Source organism: Haematobia irritans, chromosome 3, assembly GCF_050003625.1.
Source record: "Haematobia irritans isolate KBUSLIRL chromosome 3, ASM5000362v1, whole genome shotgun sequence".
NCBI lineage: Eukaryota > Metazoa > Arthropoda > Insecta > Diptera > Muscidae > Haematobia > Haematobia irritans.
The window spans coordinates 33,352,396-33,373,298 of record NC_134399.1 but is presented as its reverse complement, the minus strand read 5'-3'; the positions used below and the strand labels follow the sequence as shown (position 1 = coordinate 33,373,298).

At 34.3% G+C, this 20,903-nt stretch overlaps 2 protein-coding genes across 2 annotated transcripts in view; both read left to right on the top strand.

Annotated features, from left to right (window-relative positions):
* Positions 1-20,903, top strand: part of LOC142230828 (uncharacterized) — a 108,663-nt gene that overhangs the window by 82,209 nt on the left and 5,551 nt on the right. The gene's annotated exons all lie outside the window — the stretch shown is intronic.
* On the top strand, positions 13,391-20,585 carry LOC142228877 (uncharacterized). The gene is made up of 2 exons (XM_075299413.1): positions 13,391-13,400; positions 20,033-20,585. The coding sequence occupies exons 1-2, from the start codon at positions 13,391-13,393 to the stop codon at positions 20,515-20,517; spliced, it is 495 nt and encodes a 164-aa protein (XP_075155528.1). The 3' UTR covers positions 20,518-20,585.

Genomic DNA, 20,903 nt, shown 5'->3' with positions numbered 1-20,903 from the left:
TCGCTGTGGTCGGAAAAAATGTACGGTCATAGTTCGGTCCTCAAAATAATGCCAGATGTGCCTAACGTAGTGGATTACACTTTGGCGAGTCCACTTTTCGACAAAAAGTTTGAGACTCTAATTCCCAACAGTGAGGCGTGGTGTACACAGACCCCGGGGAATAAAGAATATATAGATTTCTACACTGATGGCTCCAAATTGGATGGACAAGTGGGTTTCGGAGTATATTCTAAAGATCTGGAACTTCGAATAGCGAAAAGATTACCTGATCACTGTAGTGTGTTTCAGACTGAAATATTAGCAATAAGAGAAGAGGTGAATTGGCTGAGAAGTAATGCTCCAAAAACTAGAAGTGCCCATATGTAATAGGCACTTTTAGTTAATGTGGTATCACAATGGACTGAATAGTCTAAGTGAGCCTGAATCTTAATCGGGCTGCCACTTTAACCTAACCTAACCTAAACACATATATGTTTATAGTCTATTTCTAAATTAATATATGTTTGCATCCAAGCATATTATATTTACAAACATTTTATGTCCCAAACATAATATGTTCTAACATATTAACATATATGTCCCAAACATGTTATGCTAGTTTATGAACATTATATGCTTGCACTTAAATATATTGTGTTTACAAATTTGAGTTCCAAACATATAATTTTTACACCCAAACATATGAAAAACAGTCTTTTTCGTCCGTGTATATTTGAAGCTTTTTATCTTAAATCTAAAGATTCAATATTTCAGTTAATTTAAGGACGATTTGTTGAAATCAAAAAGAAATCAAAAAGGTGTTTCTTTACATTAAAGAAAATTTGCATTGGTTCAAAGGCATACGACTTTAATGGAGGGACGCAAGTTTCAAAAATTTGTGTCCTAATTAAAAAAAAAAAAACAAGTATATACAGCAGTAAGTTCGGCCGGGCCGAATCTTAAACACCCACCACCATTTTTCCTTTGAAATTTCAGAGAGTTTGAGGACAGATTAAGCATAGCAGTTCAACCAGTACACTTCACGAAGATAAATTTAAAGATTTTACCTATGAAGACTATAACAGATTCTGGATTTATAAGAACCATTTTTTTTTTGAGTTTAAGAGGAATCATTAACATCTCTTGTAAGTGTGCAAGAAAATTATAAAATAACGTCTTGATTTGAAATCTTAAACCTGTAGATTTTCACCCGAGAAATAAAATCTGGAAATTTTACATTGAGTTTCAAGCAATTTCCATGATCAGTGCGCCATCTATACCATCAAGAAGTGAAATCGGTCTATATGGAGGCATTACCAAATGGACCGATAAAAACTTAATCCGATACACGTTTTTGTGAGCCTTAAATATATTACCAGAATATTTAAAATTTCAGACAAATCGGATAAAAACTACGGTTTCTAGAAACCTAAGGAGTTAAATCGGGAAATCGTTCTTATGGGGGCTATACTAAAATACGGACTTATACTCACCGTTTTCGGCACACCACTTTATGGCCGGAAAATACCTCTAGATTTCCAATTTCAGGCAAATTGGATAAAACTACGGTTTCTATAAGTCCAAGAAGTAAAATCGGGAGATCGGTCTATATGGGGGCTATACCAAAACATGGACCGATACTCACCATTTTTGGCACACCTCTTTATGGTCATAAAATACCTTTAGATTTCAAATTTCAGGCAAATTGGATAAAAACTACGATTTCCCAAGACCCCAAATCGGGAGGTCGGTTTATATGGGGACTATATCAAAACCTGGACCGATATAGCCCATCTTCGAATTCGACCTGCCTGCAGACAAAAGACCAGTTTGTGCAAAATTTCAGCACGATTGCTTCATTATTGAAGACTGTAGCGTGATTACAACAGACAAACAGACAGACGGACATCGTTATATCGTCTTAGAATTTCTCCCTGATCAAGAATATATATACTTTATGTAGTCGGAAATCGATATTTCGATGTGTTACAAACGGAATGACAAACTTATTATACCCCCGTCGCCATTCTATGGTGGTGGGTATAATAATTGAACTTTATTTTAATTAAAATTTCATTACTTTAAAGAAATTTGTCTTTAATATTTTGTAAATTGCGCATCCTAAAATTTAGGTTGCGCGATCTTCAATATCACGTAAATATTTTTTCAGTATAGATTTAAAGTTTGTCAGCTCTCTTTATTCGAAAACCCGTTTTGAAATTAATAACAAAATCCTTAAAAGAGGCTCATAATCTTTGGATCCAAATACACTTTTTTCTGATTTTTTTTACGAAACATGGTAAAATATTTCCATTTTTTTCAACAAAATCTCGCCATATTACTCTATTGTCAATGGCCTTCCTTTGCTACAACGAATTTCACTTTAAACACGCCCAATAATTCAGATAGAAAAAAATACAAAGAAAACGCAATAATTGATATCGAAAACAAATTTGGAACAGTCACAAACAAAAATGAATCAAAATCATATAGACTAAGACAATGTAGAAGAATACGCTGCCCGGTTCTCTCTATTAGAGTACCGGCAAATGTCAAAGTGTACACTATTATTGGCATGGGGTGACCTCTTACACCCATGCCAAAATTGTTCTTTATCGGTCTATAGTTATATATAGCCCACAGATAAACCGACCCCCAATTAGCCTTCTTTGTCTACACTGAAAAAAAAGCATGCCCAGATCCAAAGATTTTGTCTTTGCTTTAAAAAATTTGGTATTGATTCAGATCCAAAGAAGCGGAGAATACAAGTAAGGATACTACTTATGGGGGTATATTAACTTTGTCATTCCGTTTGTAACACATCGAAATACTGCTCTAAGACCCCATAAAGTATATATATTCTGGGTCGTGGTGAAATTCTGAGTCGATCTAAGCATGTCCGTCCGTCCGTCCGTCCGTCTGTTGAAATCACGCTAACTTCCGAACGAAACAAGCTATCGACTTGAAACTTGGCACAAGTAGCTGTTATCGATGTAGGTCAGATGGTATTGAAAATGGGCCATAACGGTCCACTTTTACGTATAGCCCCCATATAAAGGGACCCTCAGATTTGGATTGTGGAGCCTCTAACAGAAGCATATTTCATCCGATCCGGTACATGGTGTTTGTATATGGTCTCTAACAATCATGCAAAAATTGGTCCACATCGGTCCATAATTATATATAGCCCCCATATAAACCGATCCCCAGATTTGGCTTGCGGAGCCTAAAAGAGAAGCAAATTTCATCCGATCCGCCTGAAATTTGGTACATGGTGTTAGTATATGGTCTCTAACAACCATGCAAAAATTGGTCCACATCGGTCCATAATTATATATAGCCCCCATATAAACCGATCCCCAGATTTGGCTTGTGAAGCCTCAAAGAGAAGCAAATTTCATCCGATCCGGCTGAAATTTGGTACATGATGTTGGTATATGGTCTCTAACAACCATGCCAAAATTGGTCCACATCGGTCCATAATTATATATAGCCCCCATATAAACCGATCCCCAGATTTGGCTTGCGGAGCCTAAAAGAGAAGCAAATTTCATCCGATCCGGCTAAAATTTGTACATGGTGTTAGTATATGGTCTCTAACAACCATGCAAAAATTGGTCCACATCGGTCCATAATTATATATAGCCCCCATATAAACCGATCCCCAGATTTGGCTTGCGGAGCCTCAAAGAGAAGAAAATTTCATCCGATCCGGCTGAAATTTGGTACATGATGTTGGTATATGGTCTCTAACAACCATGCAAAAATTGGTCCATATCGGCCCCTAATTATATATAGCCCCCATATAAACCGATCCCCAGATATGGCTTGTGGAGCCTCTAAGAGAGGCATATTTCATCCGATCCGGCTGAAATTTGGTACATGGTGTTGGTATATGCTCTCAAACAATCATGCAAAAATTGGTCCACATCGGTCCATAATTATATATAGCCCCCATATAAACCGATCCCCAGATTTGGCTTGCGGACCCTCAAGGAGAAGCAAATTTCATCCGATCCGGCTGAAATTCGGTACATGATGTTAGTATATGGTCTCTAACAACCATGCACAAATTGGTCCACATCGGTCTATAATTATATATGGACCCCATATAAACCTATCTCCAGATGTGGCTTGCGAAGTCTCAAAGAGAAGCAAATTGCATCCGATCCGGCTGAAATTTGGTACATGGTGTTGGTATATGGTCTCTAACAACCGTGCAAAAATTGGTCCACATCGGTCCATAATTATATATAGCGCCCATATAAACCGATCCCCAGATTTGGGTGCCGGAGCCTCAAAGAGAAGCAAATTTCATCCAATCCGGTTGTAATTTGGAACATGGTGTTAGTATATGATCTTTAACAAGCGTGCCAGAATTGGTCCATATCGGTCCATAATTATATATAGCCCCCATATAAAACTTTCTCCAGATTTGTCCTCCGGAGCCTCTTGGTGGAGCAAAATTCATCCGATCCGGTTCAAATTAGGAACGTGATGTTAGTATATGGTCGCTAACAACCATACCAAAATTGGTCCAATCACACAAAAATTGGTCTATATCGGTTCATAATCATGGTTGCCACTAGAGCCAAAAATAGTCTACCAAAATTTTATTTCTATAGAAAATTTTGTCAAAATTTTATTTCTATAGAAAATTTTGTCAAAATTTTATTTCTAGAGAAAATTTTGTTAAAATTTTATTCGGTTCATAATCATGGTTGCCACTCGAGCCAAAACTAATCTAACAAGATTTTAATTCTATAGAAAATTTTGTCAAAAGTTTATTTCTATAGAACATTTTGTGAAAATTTTATTTCTATAGAAAATTTTGTTAAAATTTTATTTCTGTAGAAAATTTTGTCAAAATTTTATGTCTACTTTGTCAAACTGAATTATATACGTATTGGATCGATCTTTTTTGATTTAATATATACCACGTATGGACTTACATACAATTTAGAAGATGGTGTTAGGAGGTTTTAAGATACCTTGCCATCGGCAAGCGTTACCGCAACTTAAGTAATTCGATTGTGGATGGCAGTGTTTAGAAGAAGTTTCTACGCAATCCATGATGGAGGGTACATAAGCTTCGGCCTGGCCGAACTTACGGCCGTATATACTTGTTTATTTTATATGTACCCCGTATGGACTAACTCACAATTTAGAAAACGATGTTAAGAAGTTTTAAGATACCACAACCCAAGTAATTCGATTGTGGATGACAGTCTTTCGTAGAAGTTTCTATGCAATCCATGGTGGAGGGTACATAAGATTCGGTCTGGCCGAACTTACCGCCGTATATACTTGTCCAAATTAAGACTCGACTTCCAGATGAAAGTCAAGTTGACCTTAGCCCAAACATTTTTTCTTTCGTGTTATAATACCCATTTTTAAGACAAGTCACTTAATTATAAGAACAATACGACTTCATTGAAAAGTTTATCGACTTTTGGACAAGGAAAAAACATTTATATTACAGAAATGCGTCTTCTATGCTAAGCAAAATTTGCATTCGTATTTTAAATTTCCCAAATGTTTTCTCCATAAGGAGTTAGCATAAAGGGCCCAAAATTGAGTTATCTCTCCCAGCCAGATCTATACTAAAGGCTGTGGAAAGGTTCATTCGCCCGAACCGAAACATGTACAGTCCAGGCGTGTATAGATAGATTTGTATCTGGCGTTTTCTTTTCAATGGCTCTATTAACCATGTTCCTTAATCTATATCTGTCCATAAAGCTCGAAAAATAATTGTATAATTAGATATGATCTTTCCTTTAATTAAACAAAAAAAATATTTCGGTAGAACACGACAAACATAGTACTTGTTCCCCATTCAAAAGTGAAAATTTTCTCTTGAAATATGTTTGAGGTGATCACATTGCTTCTCTTGGTGATCACGGGCATTTGTAAAATTTATGGCAACTGTTAGTTGAATATTTCATAATAGAAAAAACAATTTTTGATGTTAATTTCAATTCCAACCAATATCTGGCTTCACTTTTGTTTGCTACTTTCAAAGAATATTTCCTATCAATTCTCTTACTATCTGTCAATTATATCTTACGAACACATAAAAACATATACATTTTTTGAAAATCATATCAGTATTTAAAAATATTAGATGTCCACGAATGTACAACACTCTACAAAAAAATAAAAAAAATCATGCAATTCTTATTTGAGTTGAAAAATATTTAAGTGTTATTTTTTGGTGTGAATAATTTTGATCTTTAGCTTCTAGAAAACGCAATGTTTATTCGTTTTGGCTGAAATTGCAACCTAGATCTAAAAGACCTGTGTCGAATTTGGTTCTTATTAATCTATACACACAAAAAAATTTATTCTGATTCAATCACGAAATTAATTGATCCAATTAATTTTTTAATTGAAATGTCTTCAGTCACGAAAATGATATTATCAATCACAGTTTCAATTTGACATTAAAACAAGTAAAGGGTGGTTAAAATTTCAAGGGCCGATGTTGATTTTGAATAAAACACAAACTATTTAGGAAGTTATTGTAATTTTATTTTATTATGATATATTGGTATTACTCAATTATGTATGGAACAAAATATCGGCCAAATGGGCGCCGCGACCTCGGTGGCACACCTCCATCCGATGGTCCAAATTTTCGATGACGCTGAGGCATAGTGGAGGTTCTATGCCGGATTCTCATTCGCCCAAATGCGGCAATTCCGTTTATTGACGAATCCACTGAGGTGAAAATGTGCCTCATCACACCCAGGGAAGGAATATGATCACCTCAAACATGTTTAAAGAGCAAAATGATATTTTTGGGTGGTGACCATGTAACATGGTTTTCGCAACCATGTTATTGTCTCGGAAATCATGTATCTGATTTCGGCAAGCAGGTTATATTTGACGGGAAAATAACATTTTAGTGACAAACATGTTACATGGTCACCATACAAAAATAAAATTTTGCTCTTGAAATATGTTTGAGGTGATCATATTCCTTCTCTGCGTGCACTGAAGATGATTTTCTTCGAAAATTGATCATCCACATCATAATAAGTCTGGATTACTTTAACCCGTTGTTGGATTGTGTATCTCTCCATGGTTCAAATAGAGTAAGTCTGAAATAGAGAAATGTCAAATAAAATTCGGAAAAAAACTTGGCGTTTAGGTGTGGTTCACATTCAACATCGGCCCTTACAATTTAACCACCCTTTATATACGGCTGTAAGTTCGGCCAGACCGAATCTTATATACCCTCCACCATGGATTGCGTAGAAACTTCCACTAACATAAAGACTGTCATCCACAATCGAATTACTTGGGTTGCGCTAACACTTGCCGATGACAAAGTATCTTAAAACTTCTTAACATCGTCTTCTAAATTGTAAGTTAGTCCATGCGGGGTATATATTAAACAAAAAGGCCGATTATAAGTATATAATTCAGTTTGACAAAATTTTCTATAGAAATAAAATTTTGACAAAATTTCATATAGAAATAACATTTTGGTAGATTATTTTTGGCGATTTGGACCAATTTTTGTATGATTGGCCATCGGCTATATATAACTGTAGACCGATATGGACCAATTTTTGAATGGCTGTTAGCGGCTCTATATTAGCGCAATGTTCCAAATTTCAACCGAATCGGATGAAATTTGCTCCTCCAAGAAGCTATGGAGGTCAAATCTGGGTATCGATTTGTATGGGGGCTACATATAATTAATGACCGATATGGACCAATTTTTGAACGGTTGTTAGAGACCATATTCTAACACCACGTACCAAATTTCAACCGAATCGGAAGAATTTTGCTCCTCCAAGAAGCTCCGGAGGTCAAATCTGGGGATTGGTTTATATGGCGGCTACATAAAATTATTGACCGATATGGACCAATTTTGGCATGGTTATTAGAGACCATATACTAACACCACGTACCAAATTTCAACCAGATCGAATGAATTTTGCTCCTCCAAGAGGCTCCGCAAGCCAAATCTGGGAGTCGGTTGTTAAGGGGACTATACGTAAAAGTGGTCCGGTATGGCCCATTTGCAATACCATCCGACCTACATCAATAACAACTACTTTGTTTGAAGTCGATAGCTTGTTTCGTTCGGAAGTTAGCGTTATTTCACGGACGGACGGACATGATTAGATCGACCCAGAATATATATACTATGTGGGGTCTTAGAGCAATATTTCGATGTGTTACAAACGGAATGACAAAGTTAATATACCCCTATCCAATGGTGGAGGGTATAAAAAAATTGATTAAAAAGTTACTTGTTTTCATAAGCAAATTTCAAATTGATTGCAAAACTCAATTAATGTTTTCATTAAAACGTAACTATTTTTAATTTTTTTCTTAATTTACTTTTTTAATCAAACTACAAAAGTTTGATTAAAAAATTGTTTGTTGGAAAAAATTGTTTAGTTAAAAATTAAAAAAAAAATCCATCCCTTTTTATACCCTCCACCATAGGGTGGGGTATATTAACTTTGTCACTTTTAGGTATAGCCCCCATATAAACGGACCCCAAGATTTAACTTGCGGAGCCTGTAACGGAAGCATATTTCATCCGATCTGGTTGAAATTTTGTGCATGGTTTTAGTATATGGTCTCTAACAACCACGCAAAAATTGGTCCATATCGGTCCATAATTATATATATCCCCCATATAAACCGATCCTAAGATTTGGCTTGCGGAGCCTCTAAGAGAAGCAAATTTCATCCCATCCGGCTGCACTGAAAAAAGGCATACTCGGTTCCAAAGATTTTGTCTTTACTTTAAAAAAATTGGTATTGATTCCGAGCCAAAGAAGCGGAGAATACAAGTAAGGACGCTTTTAAGACACAATTCTCTTTTAAATTTAGGTTTTGTGTACTTGCTTCTAGGAAGCAAATTTTAATTTTTCGCTTTCTCAGCTTTTTTTCTTCATATGTTATCAAAGTCCTTTAAAAACGAGTTAACGGCAACTTTATTTTCCAAATTTTCCAAATTTAGACTCGACTTCCAGTAGAAATTATGGTATGTTTGAAGTAAAAAACTTCTTTAAAATAAAGTTTTGAAAAACATGTCCTATATTTGAACGATTTTTTGCTTTTTAGTCAAGATGCAAAAAGACAACAAATTTAAAGACAATTTCATTAAATTTAAAGAATTTTTCTGAATTATAAAAGTCAAGTTGACCTTAGCCTATAAATTTTTTCTTTCATGTTAAGATACCCATTTTTAAGTCAAATCACTTAATTATAAGGACAATACGACTTCATTGAAAAGTTTATCGACTTTTGGACAAGGAACATAACTTTATTTTAGAGAAATGCGTCTTCTATGCTAAGCAAAATTTATATCCGTATTTTAAAGACATGAAATCTTTGACCTCACGACAATATTTTTTTCAGTGTGCAATGGTACATGGTGTTAGTATATGGTCTCTAACAACCACGCAAAAATTGGTCCATATCGGTTCATAATTATATGTAGCCCCCATAGAAACCGATCCTCAGATTTGACCGTCTTTAGTAGAAGTTTCTACGCAATCCATGGTGGAGGGTAGAGGTGTTCACGTGACACCAAATTGTCGTGGCTCACGAAAATTTTCGTGACTCTCGAGTGAATCGTGAGTAACGCTGATGGTAACGGCGTGAGTGTGCGTGATTAACCAAACAAATGTCGTGCATGAGCGTGAGTCACGAAAATAATATCTTCGTTAGTGTGCGTGATTAACGAATTTCGGAAAAACACGCTCATGAAAATAATCCCGCTTACGAACATAAAATGCTTACGAGTTCAATTCATATATAATTTTAGTGACATCCTAAGTGTTAAAAGTTTTATAACGCTCCCGATTTTAATCATAACATACTCATATTTGCAGTCACGTTCTATAGGTAAATTACTCATAAAATTATTCGTGAGTCACGACGTTTTTCGTGAGTCACGATATTTTTCGTGAGTCACAACATTTAAAAGATTTTCGTGCGTGAGTACAAATTTTCTTTTCGTGAGCGTGCGTGAGCGTGAGTCCTACCAAAAAATATCGGGCGTGCGTGTGAGTGAATAAGATTTCTCCGTCGTGAGTGTGCGTGAGTAAAATATTACTCACGTGCACACCTCTAGTGGAGGGTACATAAGATTCGGCCTGGCCAAACTTACGACCGTATATAACATACTTGTTTTAATTGACTTAGTCTTCTGAGTTTGATTAAAAAGTTAATTGTATTAATTAATTTTTAAATAAAAAATTTTTAAATTTTCAATCATTGACTTAATTAAATTAAAATTTCTATCTTGATTAAAAAGTTGATTGCATCAATTAATTTATTAATTGAAATAATTTTCAAATTCAATCAACTTTTTAATTGGAAATATTTTGGTGATATTTTTTCTGTGTAGGTGTTGGTACACAGAAAACCCTTCCACGAAAATTTTTCCAATTAAGTTCTTAATTGAGTTTTAGAAATTGATTGAACATTTTTTTTTAATTGAAACAAAAATCAATCACAACAAGTATATACGGCCGTAAGTTCGGCCAGGCCGAAGCTTATGTACCCTCCATCATGGATTGCGTAGAAACTTCTTCTAAACATTGCCATCCACAATCGAATTACTTAAGTTGCGGTAACGCTTGCCGATGGCAAGGTATCTTAAAACCTCCTAACACCATCTTCTAAATTGTATGTAAGTCCATACGTGTTATATATTAAATCAAAAAAGATCGATCCAATACTTATATAATTCAGTTTGACAAAGTAGACATAAAATTTTAACAACATTTTCTACAGAAATAAAATTTTAACAAAATTTTCTATAGAAAAAAAGTTTTCACAAAATTTTCTATAGAAATAAAAATTTTGACAAAATTTTCTATAGAAAGAAAATTTTGACAAAAATTTCTACAGAAATAAAATTTTAACAAAATTGTCTATAGAAATAAACTTTTGACAAAATTTCCTATAGAAATAAAATCTTGGTAGATTATTTTTGGCTCGAGTGGCAACCATGATTATGAACCGAATAAAATTTGAACAAAATTTTCTATAGAAATAACATTTTGACAAAATTTTCTATAGAAATAAAATTTTGACAATGATGAAAATTTTATTATGAACCGAATAAAATTTTAACAAAATTTCTATAGAAATAAAATTTTGACAATGATGAAAATTTTATTATGAACCGAATAAAATTTTAACAAAATTTTCTATAGAAATAAAATTTTGACAAAATTTTCTATAGAAATAAAATTTTGACAATGATGAAAATTTTATTATGAACCGAATAAAATTTTAACAAAATTTTCTCTAGAAATAAAATTTTGACAAAATCTTCTATAGAAATAAAATTTTGACAACATTTTCTATAGAAATAAAATTTTGGTAAATTATTTTTGGCTCTAGTGGCAACCATGATTATGAACCGATATGGACCAATTTTTGTGTGATTGGACCAATTTTGGTATGGTTGTCAGCGACCATATACTAACACCACGTTCCTAATTTTAACCGGATCGGATGAATTTTGCTCCTCCAAGAGGCTCCGGAGGTCAAATCTGGAGAACGTTTTATATGGGGGCTATATATAATTATGGGCCGATATGGACCAATTGTGGCACGGTTGTTAAAGATCATATACTAACACCATGTTCCAAATTACAACCAGATTGGATGAAATTTTCTTCTCTTGGAGACTTCGCAAGGCAAATCTGGGGATCGGTTTATATGGGGGCTATATATAATTATGAACCGATGTGGACCAATTTTTGCATGGTTGTTGGAGACCATATACCAACATCATGTACCAAATTTCAGGTGGATCGGATGAAATTTGTTTCTCTTTGACGCACCGCAACCCAAATCTGGGGATCGGTTTATATGGGCGCTATATATAATTATGGACCGATGTAGACCAATTTTTGCACGGTTGCTAGAGACCATATACCAATACCATGTACCAAATTTCAGCCGGATCAGATGCAATTTGCTTTTCTTTGAGGCTTCGCAAGCCAAATCTGGAGATCGATTTATATGGGGTCTATATATAATTATGGACCGATGTGGACCAATTTTGGCATGGTTGTTAGAGACCATATACCAACATCATGTACCAAATTTCAGGCGGATCCGATGAAATTTGCTTCTCTTTGAGGCTTCACAAGCCAAATCTGGGGATCGGTTTATATGGGGGCTATATATAATTATGGACCGATGTGGACCAATTTTTGCATGGTTGTTAGAGACCATATACTAACACCATGTACCAAATTTCAGGCGGATCGGATGAAATTTGCTTCTCTTTTAGGCTCCGCAAGCCAAATCTGGGGATCGGTTTATATGGGGGCTATATATAATTATGGACCGATGTGGACCAATTTTTGCATGATTGTTAGAGACCATATACAAACACCATGTACCGGATCGGATGAAATATGCTTCTGTTAGAGGCTCCACAAGCCAAATCTGAGGGTCCCTTTATATGGGGGCTATACGTAAAAGTGGACCGATATGGCCCATTTTCAATACCATCCGACCTACATCGATAACAACTACTTGTGCCAAGTTTCAAGTCGATAGCTTGTTTCGTTCGGAAGTTAGCGTGATTTAAACAGACGGACGGACGGACGGACGGACATGCTTAGATCGACTCAGAATTTCACCACGACCCAGAATATATATACTTTATGGGTTCTTTGACTTGTCATGTCAGAAATTGTAAATCTAGTAGAACGATAGAACCATTAAGAGATATGAGACACTCAGAAATGCCACCAGCATTACTGAGAGGGGACAATCCAGCAAAACTGGGACTGAACCCATGACCCTTTGTATGCAAGGCGGGCATGCTAACCATGGCAGCACTGTGGCTCCCTCCAAAAATACCGTTTTTCTCTTGAAACATGTTTGCGGTGATCATATTCCTTTGGGGACTTTACGAGCCTATGAAAAGAAACTTTATTTAATAGAAACATACCTTTAGTTGGTCATTTTGTTTTACATATTTAAAAAATATTCGCAAGATTTCGAAAAGATGTTCGACATTATTTACCGACTATATTATTATATGACTATAACATATTAAAGTTTTACTACAAAATATGAAAATGTGTCTTATGTAAGACATAAAGTCAGAAAAGGACAATGCTTGAAACAAACGAAATTGACTGTGATAAATAAAAATGTTGTAACTTAAAAAGCATGTTTGTGATAAAAGTTTGCAATTTCCTAATAAAATTTCCAAACGTTTTTTTTCTTGGTGTGTAGGGCATTAAATATAGTCACTATGATGAAGGTATTTTGTAGCAAATGCAAAAATGTTGTCAAGTCTATAAATACCACCATAAGTTATCAAAATGTTCATATCTTGTGCGACCATTTATATTTCGTTCAAATTAAATTAACGGAAATCTCAATTAAGGAGTACACAATGAACACGCGTAAGTTTCCATCAAGATGTGTAAGTGAGCTTTCTTGTCGATAATAATCGGTATATACACGTGTGAAGAGTCCTTAGCATTATATATAGATACAATAAAAAAATGGGAAAATTTTGTTTGTCTTCGAGAAATCTAGCATTGATATTAGGCTGCGCTGGTTTTCTATCCAGAACATCTCATCAGTTCAAACCTCACCAGTGTGGTCAGGTTTAATTTTTTTTACAGTGATTCACAATAGTCATTTATTGTGATAAATTTGTCCAAATATGATGTAATAAAGTGTGTTAACCCTGGACAGTCATCCTTCGTCAAAATGACGACGCATAATTTCAATTTCGATCTAAAATGTATTTTAGGCGATTGGGAAATGATAAATTTAAGCTATACTAATTAAACTATTTTATGAATTTTTATTGTATACTAATTAAAAACATATTGAATAAGAAAATATTCTCAAATTTTGTTCTCATTTTTGCTCACAATGCAAATTATAGCGTCTTGAAATATGCCGTAGTCAAAATGACGAAGGATGACGTTAGTGTACAAAAAATAAGGATGACTTTCCAGGGTTAAATAATTGATTAATTAATAAGATAATTTGGATTATTATTTGGACAATTTATGCATTAATTAAAAATAAGGAATTTAACTTATTTTCCGTCAACGTATTCAGTACTAAAACAACATAAATGCGTACAGTAAACAGTGTTGCCATGAAATTATGCATTTAGGGCAAACAATTAAAATTGTGATTTGTAGTTCGGCGTAATACTTCGGTAATCAAAAAATCTCTCTAGTGTCTAGAGTGTGTGGATTTTAAGAAATAGATTCTGGAGCAATTTAAAGGCTGGTACCGTGACTTGGTTTACACACCAAAATTCCGCATTCGAAAATAAAACACGTATACGTGCCATGAAAGAATTTTACCACAAATGATAGATATTTTACTGTTTGGTAGATTGGTAGAATTCTTAATGGTTTGCTTGATTTTACAAAATATTCCTCTCCAACTAAGAAGTACTTCAACAATTTTCTATAGAAATAAAATTTTGACAAAATTTCCTAAAGAAATAAAATGTTGGCAAATTTTCCTATAGAAATAAAATTTTAGCACAATTTTATATAGAAATAAAATTTTGACACAATTTTCTATATAAATAAAATTTTGAAAAAATTTTCTATAGAAATAAAATTTTGACAAAATTTTCTATAAAAATAAAATTTTGGCAAAAATTTCTATAGAAATAAAATTTTGGCAAAAATAAAAATAAAATTTTGACAAATTTTTCTATAGAAATAAAACTTTAGCAAAATTTTATATGGAAATAAAATTTTATCAAAATTGTATATAGAAATAAAATTTTAACAAATTTTGCTATAGAAATAAAAATGTAACAAAATTTTATATAAAAATAAAATTTTGACAAAACTTTCTAGGGAAATAAAATTTTTACAAAATTTTCTATATAAATAAAAATTTCCAAAAATTTTCTGTAGAAATAAAACTTTGACAAAATTTTCTATAAAATTAACATTTTAACAAAATTTTCTATGGAAATAAAATTTTGACAAGATTTTCTATAAAATTAAAATTTTGGCAAAATTTTCTATAGAAATAAAATTTTGTTGTTGTTTTTTTATTTCAGCTTAAAACCATACATTGACTAAACTACAAGAGTAGCTTAACCAACAGAGGAAAAGAATGTTTGTCAAATTTATTTGGGCAAAGCCCTATAGACTGCAAGATGGTTGGATGGACGCACGTTTCGGAATTACCACATTCCTCATCAGCATCCTCTACTTGCAGCAAAACTATCAACCAATTATCAGAATAAATTCAGGCAGTTTATTAAACCCAACAAAAACCACACTTGAACCCTCCGAAAAAAGGTTTTGCATTGATAGCCGGCTTATGCCGAAATAAACTCGAAACAAACATATCTCTTTTCCTATGCCACTGTCAAATCATCGATTTGAATTCACATGGCTGGGTTTATTTTGAGCGTGCCTCCTCTTCTTTTTCCATTTGTTTTGTTTTGTTATTGTTGGTTTTGTTCTTTAAGCATTGTTGTTGTTTTTTTATTTCAGCTTAAAACCATACATTGACTAAACTACAAGAGTAGCTTAACCAACAGAGGAAAAGAATGTTTGTCAAATTTATTTGGGCAAAGCCCTATAGACTGCAAGATGGTTGGATGGACGCACGTTTCGGAATTACCACATTCCTCATCAGCATCCTCTACTTGCAGCAAAACTATCAACCAATTATCAGAATAAATTCAGGCAGTTTATTAAACCCAACAAAAACCACACTTGAACCCTCCGAAAAAAGGTTTTGCATTGATAGCCGGCTTATGCCGAAATAAACTCGAAACAAACATATCTCTTTTCCTATGCCACTGTCAAATCATCGATTTGAATTCACATGGCTGGGTTTATTTTGAGCGTGCCTCCTCTTCTTTTTCCATTTGTTTTGTTTTGTTATTGTTGGTTTTGTTCTTTAAGCATTGTTGTTGTTTTTTTATTTCAGCTTAAAACCATACATTGACTAAACTACAAGAGTAGCTTAACCAACAGAGGAAAAGAATGTTTGTCAAATTTATTTGGGCAAAGCCCTATAGACTGCAAGATGGTTGGATGGACGCACGTTTCGGAATTACCACATTCCTCATCAGCATCCTCTACTTGCAGCAAAACTATCAACCAATTATCAGAATAAATTCAGGCAGTTTATTAAACCCAACAAAAACCACACTTGAACCCTCCGAAAAAAGGTTTTGCATTGATAGCCGGCTTATGCCGAAATAAACTCGAAACAGCCATGTGAATTCAAATCGATGATTTGACAGTGGCATAGGAAAAGAGATATGTTTGTTTCGAGTTTATTTCGGCATAAGCCGGCTATCAATGCAAAACCTTTTTTCGGAGGGTTCAAGTGTGGTTTTTGTTGGGTTTAATAAACTGCCTGAATTTATTCTGATAATTGGTTGATAGTTTTGCTGCAAGTAGAGGATGCTGATGAGGAATGTGGTAATTCCGAAACGTGCGTCCATCCAACCATCTTGCAGTCTATAGGGCTTTGCCCAAATAAATTTGACAAACATTCTTTTCCTCTGTTGGTTAAGCTACTCTTGTAGTTTAGTCAATGTATGGTTTTAAGCTGAAATAAAAAAACAACAACAATGCTTAAAGAACAAAACCAACAATAACAAAACAAAAGAAATAAAATTTTGGCAAAATTTTCTATAAAAATAAAATTTTGGCAAAATTTTCTATAGAAATAAAACTTTGGCAAATGTTTATATAGAAATCACATTTTGAAAAGTTTTATATAAAAATAAAATTTTCACAAAATTTTATATAAAAATAAAATATTCACAAAATTATCTATGGTTGTCGGTGATATATATAGCATATATTCCACGAAAGTGGAGGGAATCAAAAGTCGTTTTCATACCTAAAGCGGGAAAAGCCTCTCACTCGAATGCGAAGGATTTCCGACCAATCAGCTTATCATCATTCCTACTTAAGACTCTGGAGAGGATGATAGATATTTATCTTAGAACTAGCGTCGATTCAAGTTTGCTCTCGAAACAACATGCATACTCGAAGGGCAGGTCTACTGAGACCGCATAACATGAACTAGTCAGCTTTATTGAATGCTCAATATCTGTCAAAGAATACACAATCGTGGCATTTCTAGACATCGAAGGGGCGTTCAATAACGTCCATCCGAGCTCGATATTAAATGGACTGACAACTCTGAATGTTGATCCAGGTATACTTAGGCTGTTAGACGAACTTCTAATGAATAGACGTATTTCAGCCACACTAGGGCAAGCAAACATACAAAGGTATGTGAACAGAGGCACTCTTCAAGGAGGAGTTTTATCGCCTCTTCTTTGGAATGTTGCTATAAACAACCTTCTGGTTTCCCTAGAAAAAGAAAGGATAAAAGTGGTGGCATACCCAAATGATGTGGCGCTAGCAGTCAGGGGAAAATTCCCATCAACAGTTAGAGATATTATACAGAGAGCCCTCCGGATGACTGAGAAATGGGCGAAAGATAATGGTCTTGGGGTAAATCCTGCAAAGACAGAACTAGTCATGTACTGCAAAGATCGCAAAACTCCCACGGTTAGGCCCATTTCCTTAGGGAGTATTGAAATTCCCTTTAGGGAGTGTGCAAAATACCTTGGCGTTATTTTGGACAGGAAGCTGAACTTTAAGCTTAATATTGAAGAAAGGGCGAGGAAGGCAACGGTAGCTTTATACTCGTGCAAAAAGGCAATGGGGAAAAAGTGGGGACTAAAACCAAAAATTGTACATTGGCTATACACGGCAGTGGTTAGACCTATAATGCTATATGGTGTTGTAGTCTGGTTGACAGTTCAGCAGCCGACAAGTTGAGACACAGTTCAGCATATGGCGTGCTTGTGTATCTCATGCGTATTCAGTAAGACAGGAACAAATTCCCTTAATGTCATACTGCATCTATTGCCTTTAGACATTTTGGACAAACAGTCAGCTGCAACAACGGCTGTGCGGTTGCGCGAGCTATCGCTGTGGTCGGAAAAAAGTTACGGTGCCTAACGTAGTGGATTACACTTTGGCGAGTCCACTTTTCGACAAAAAGTTTGAGACTCTAATTCCCAACAGTTAGGCGTGGTGTACACGGACCCCGGGGAATAAAAGATATATAGATTTTTACACTGATGGCTCCAAATTGGATGGCCAAGTGGGTTTCGGAGTATATTCTAAAGATGTGGAACTTCGAATAGCGAAAAGATTACCTGATCACTGTAGTGTTTTTCGGGCTGAAATATTAGCAATAAGAGAAGTGGTGAATTGGCTGAGAAGTAATGCTCCAAGCAATATTGGCATTAATATATACTCAGACAGTCAACCTGCAATAAAATCCTTGGACTCTGTGTTCCTCAACTCGAAGACGGCCATCGACTGCCGCAAATCTCTCAATGAGATGGCTGAGCAGCACAATATTCACCTAATATGGGTGCCTGGCCATAGGAACATACCGGGGAACTGCGAAGCAGATGAGCTAGCAAGGCTAAGAACTACCTCACATATTCCAGGGGAACTAGAATCTGTTGGTATGCCTCTGGCTACCTGCAAGCTCTTACTGCGGGAGAAGGCTGTCATGATGGCAAATGTTACGTGGGAGAATTGTAAGGGTTGTAACGAAACCAAGCAAATATGGCCCCATTTAAACTTAAACCGCACACTAGATATGCTAGTGTTCTCGAGACGCCAGATATCACTCCTGATATCTGCTATAACGGGTCGCTGCCTGATAGGCGATTTTGCAAAAACTATTGGTGCGAAGTATAATGACTATTGTATGAGCTGTCATGATGCGGAGGAAAAGGAATCAATAAAACAACTCTTGTGTGAGTGTCCTGCATTTTGTGTAAGGCGTAAGCAAATTTTAGGGGCATATAGCTTCAGATTACTGGCGGACCTGGAAAACGTTAACTTAAGCAGTCTGCTAATGTTTTTGGAATAATCTGGTTGGTTCAACAGAAGAAAATAATCGAGAAGGTTCAACGGTTAAAACTAGAAGTGCCCATATGTAATAGGTACTTTTAGTTAATGTGGTATCACAATGGACTGAATAGTCTAAGTGAGCCTGAATCTTAATCGGGCTGCCACTTTAACCTAACCTATCTATGGAAATACAATTTTGACAACATATTCTATAGAAATAAAATTTTGACAATATTTTCTATAAAAATAAAATTTTGGCAAAATTTTCTATAAATATAAAATTTTGACAAAAATTTCTATAGAAATAAAATGTTGGCAAAATTTTCTATAGAAATAAAATTTTCAATGGAAATTAAATTTTGTTGTTTTTGATTTCAGCTTAAAACCATGTACTGACTAAACTGCAAGTGTAGCTTAACAAACAGAGGAAAATGTTGATACAATTTTCTATAGAAATCAAATTTTGACAAATTTTTCTATAGAAATAAAATTTTGCCAAAATTATCTATAGAAATAAAACTTTGGCAAATTTTTATATAGAAATCAAATTTTGAAAAATTTTATATAAAAATAAAATTTTCACAAAATTTTATATGAAAATAAAATGTTCACAAAATTATCTATGGAAATAAAATTTTGACAACATATTCTATAGAAATAAAATTTTGACAATATTTTCTATAAAAATAAAATTTTAGCAAAATTTTCTATAAAAATAAAAATTTGACAAAATTTTCTATAAAAGTAAAATTTTGACAAAAATTTCTATAGAAGTAAAATTTTTGCTTCTATAGAAATTTTAATTAACTAGCAGGGGCTAGTTAATTATTTTAATATGGTGATGATACCATCTTTTCTGTGATTGAAGACATTTTAGTTAAACATTTATTGGATTAATTAATTTCGTGATTAAAGTCAAAAAAAATATGTTTTGTATATCACAGTGTTCATTAAATAAATTCTCTATAAAAATTGAAAGGGTGTAATTCCTCAGTTCTCTCCAGCCGATGTTGCAGATTCCTCCTTTGGTTTTTGCGAATGCGATTTTTCACCAATGATTGCCTTTAAAGCGAATTTTAATACAAATTTGTTTATCCCTAAACTTTCATTTTCCCCTTTTTTTGCAGAATTTTTAGTGACGTTTTCAATTGCCTTCTTGGCATATGGATGGTCATGTGATCCGCAAAGCGATAACAAACCCAATTGCAATTATCGCAATTTACAAAAACCAATACGCAATTTTTGGGATCCTACCGTTTTTTGGATATGTAGCGAAGCCAATGCAGAGGCCGAATTAGTAAAATGTCCTGATGGACATCTCTTTGATTCTACCACACGTGAATGTGTTGTATCCACCAAATGGATTTGGACTAATCCATGTGTCATTTCAAAGTGTAATCCAGAGAGTAATAATGAACCTATTTGTTCGGAAAGAAATTTAAACGAAGGTATTCGCAATTTTTGGGATCCTACAGTTTATTGGATGTGTATTTCGGCTTATGATGATGCAGAACTTTTCCAGTGTGCTGATAGTTATATGTTTGATTCGTTGCGTAAACAATGTGTGCCCGAAAATACATGGGTTTGGACTAAACCGTGTCCGGAGAACTAAATAAGGATGGGGTTATTAATTTTAAAATAAATGAAAGAAAATAAATGTTAAATAATTTTTGCATTAAAAAAATGTTATGCCACGTTAATGAAATTAAGGCATTAAACTTCATTGTAATGATGTCTTTATTAGTAAATGGAAAAATTACATGGAAAAAAATTGTAAATTACCCTTCAAGTTGTGCCTTTTTGGTAGGATTGCTCAACATTAGACCTAAGATATAGTGATCTTTATACGTGAGGAGAATATAATAGATTTAATAGATTGCCCCGAAGGCAGTACGTCAATCAATATTCCGATATCTGAAATCTATACTAGACAGGAATCCACAAGGGCTCAATTAAAGGAATAGGCGAGAATACACAACATAGGAATGTAGGACAGTG